General features: G+C 38.8%; 1 protein-coding gene across 1 annotated transcript; it reads left to right on the top strand.

The window, feature by feature from the left end:
* The first annotated feature begins 200 nt into the window (after nucleotides 1–200).
* Nucleotides 201–3,182, top strand: LOC145861693 (uncharacterized). Its single transcript, XM_082964561.1, has 6 exons — nucleotides 201–230; nucleotides 332–443; nucleotides 1,540–1,902; nucleotides 2,013–2,363; nucleotides 2,868–2,929; nucleotides 3,042–3,182. Exons 1-6 carry the CDS (start codon nucleotides 201–203, stop codon nucleotides 3,180–3,182), a joined length of 1,059 nt encoding a protein of 352 aa, XP_082820687.1.

The following is a 3,182-nucleotide window of genomic DNA, read 5'->3' as shown; positions in this document are numbered from 1 at the left end:
AACCGTTTTTTTCTCTTCTCATGCCACTAACATCTGCTCACACACACAGCAACCTGTTTACATGTACTCTGGTGTCATTTCTTAATTAAGAAGAACATTAGACATGGTAGTATGCCTTTAATTAGTAAACAAGAAGAGGTTTCAAATGTTTTGACATTTCTCTTTTAGCAGGGACCCCTTCTCAGCAAAGCCAGAATATGATGCCTCTCGCCAACACGTCACACCAACAGGTTAGAAGGATGAGACAGGGAAAGAGTATTAAAACAAAAGTTTACAGCATTAGATTTGTCCCATACTCTGAATTTACTGAGTCCTTGCTTTATCCCTACAGATAAATGATTATGATGCCCTGAACTATACTGCCCTGAAGTTCACCGACAAGAAGGGTACCAAGCCCAGGAGACAGAGGAGAGAACAGAGAGAAGAAGAAACTATCTACTCTGGTATGAGTCATCAAGACAAGATGTGACATATGAGGGTCCTTCAATTAGCATCATTCTAAATTAAGCCCCACCCCTCCTCTGAACTCCACTTTGATCCTGACAGAGGCAGTGTGAACTGACTATTATATACATTTCTCATTTATTGTAGGATGCTATTGCAGGGGCTTAGTTTCGCCTAATATAAATGTAAAAACATTCGGGTGCACAGCATAATTGTCCAGCAAGTGTGAAAGCTGATACTAGGATGGTTTCAGATTTCTCCAATCCTTAGCAATATCGGCTGAGGTTGACTGACTGGATACATTTGTTTTTGTAGAAGTGTACAACAAAATATATATAATTATTTTGCAAATGTCTGAATTCTTCCATTTGATGATAATAGTTGATGGAACTCTGTAACCTGTCTTCATGTCTGTGTGAAGTTTTGATAAACATGTTTTTATTTCCTAATTGAATGACTTTCCCAATTCTTACCACTTATTTGCACCAGGTATCAAAGGATCACATCTTTATTTTCTCAAAAAAGTGCCAACCTCACCAGAGTTCACTTCCTCCTGAAAGCTTAAACTGCCATCTACAGACATGTAGTGAGAAAAACAATGTAAACCCACTGTGTATGTCAAAGAGGACATATGTACCAGTAGTCTCAGCCACTAACCGAAATGATGAAAAATACAGACCAGTAACTCTGACCTTACATCATTTGAACGGCTGTTCTAACTATGGTATGCTACAGGACACATGTTAGATTGTAGTTTTAATCAGATGTTTTATGCCTGTTCAGACAGCCAATTAAATCACTTAGTTCAGTGTTTCCGCCTACTTCATAATGATTACCAAATGAGTGTCATCATATAAAAAGTGCCCTGTTGTCAGACCCACACACTGTACAGTTCAGAAAGGAAATTATGATTATATATTGGACAATCGTTTTGTTTTACGCCAATTTGGGTAAGTAAGACTTATTAATACGGTTCCTTTTGCTTTTTTATGTCAGTCTTTTTTCATCCATTTGAATGACTATGTAGTCTGAATAATTTATAATTCTGTACTATACCTTTGTCTGATTTATTTATTTAGTTTGTTTGCTTCACAGGTTGTGCACTTAACAAGGATGTAATCCAACCAGACCCTGTGATAGTTACACAACTGGGAAGAAGTGTATCAGTAAATTGCTTTTGTCGATCTCATTTGATCAGTGTCTCTTGGTACAAGCAAACTGTTGGACAGAAGCCTCTTCTCATGGCATCATCATATTATGGGACTGAAAATAGTTTTTATTTCAACAACTTTACCGAGGACTTTACTGAGACTAAACGTTTGAATGTGAAGAGAGGATTTGACAGCTTTAACCTGACCATCTCCAAGACAGAGTCAGGGGACTCAGCTACATACTACTGTGTTAGTATGTTAGCGAGGCAAGCCACATTTGGAGAAGGAACTGTTTTAATTGTCAAAGGTATCTTACGTTTTTAGAAATGTTGGTACTGAAGTGCGTTCAAATAATGTTAAATGTATTAATATATCAGGAAAGAATGTACACACCATGATCTTATTCACTCTCTTCAGATTCAGGGAACAACTGCATGTCTGTGCACCAGCAACCTGTGTCCGAATCAGCCAAGGCAGGAGACTCTGTAACTCTGAACTGTACAATACACACTGAGACCCGTGCAGGAGAACACAGTGTCTATTGGTTCAGACATGGCTCAGGAGAATCCCATCCAGGAATCATTTACACCCATGGAGACAGGAGTGATCAGTGTGAGAAGAGCCCTAAGGCTGAGTCTCCTACACAGAGTTGTGTCTACAACCTCCCCAAGAGGAACCTCAGCCTCTCTGATGCTGGGACTTACTACTGTGCTGTGGCCTCATGTGGGGAAATACTATTTGGGAACGGGACCAAGCTGGATGTTGAAGGTAAGTTGTGCATAACCAAAATACAGCACTACTTTTCTCTCAAATGGTTTGAAATATAGTATATTTCAAATGATATAACTTTAATAGCTAACTTTTTTGTAAAATGCATTGAGGAATAAATAATAATAGAAAATAATTAAGCCTTGTTTTTTTAGTTTCAGACCTGTTGGGTGATCAGTGTAATATAATTTTCCTTGCCATTATATCTTGCCTGACAACTACTGTGATTCTGAGTGTGATTGTCAACATTATCCTCTGTGTGAGAATGAAGAGGTCACGATGTGAACACTGTGCAGGTACAGTAAAAGTCTTCATACTAATAGTAATAGTAATAATCGTTATAGATCATAATGTAGGGTGAAGGCTCGCCCTCCTTTTACCACTTCCCTCTCTGGCCTACTACATTTTGAAGCAGAAAATATGACATTAACAGTAGTATGTCTTTTAATTAGTAAACAAGAAAAGGTTTAGAATATATTGAATGTTTTGACATTTGTCTTTTAGCAGGGACCCCTTTTCAGCAAAGCCACTATGGGAATCCTCATGCCAACACCTCAGACCAACAGGTTAGCTGGATCAGTTCCACTGTATCAAGAGTGGGTCTGGATAAGCAAAAGAGTACAGCATTAGATATGACCAAGAGTCTGAACTGAGTGAGTTTGTGTTTCATCCCCACAGCTCCACGGTGATTATGATGCTCTGAACTATACTGCCCTGAAGTTCAGTGACAAGAAGAGTATCAAGCCCAGGAGACAGAGGAGAGAACAGAGAGAGGAAGAAACCATATACTCTGGTGTGAGTCATCAAGACAGGATGTGA

This window comes from Salmo salar, chromosome 18 (assembly GCF_965601325.2).
Source record: "Salmo salar chromosome 18, fSalSal1, whole genome shotgun sequence".
Lineage (NCBI taxonomy): Eukaryota > Metazoa > Chordata > Actinopteri > Salmoniformes > Salmonidae > Salmo > Salmo salar.
This window is presented reverse-complemented; position numbering and strand designations above follow the sequence as displayed.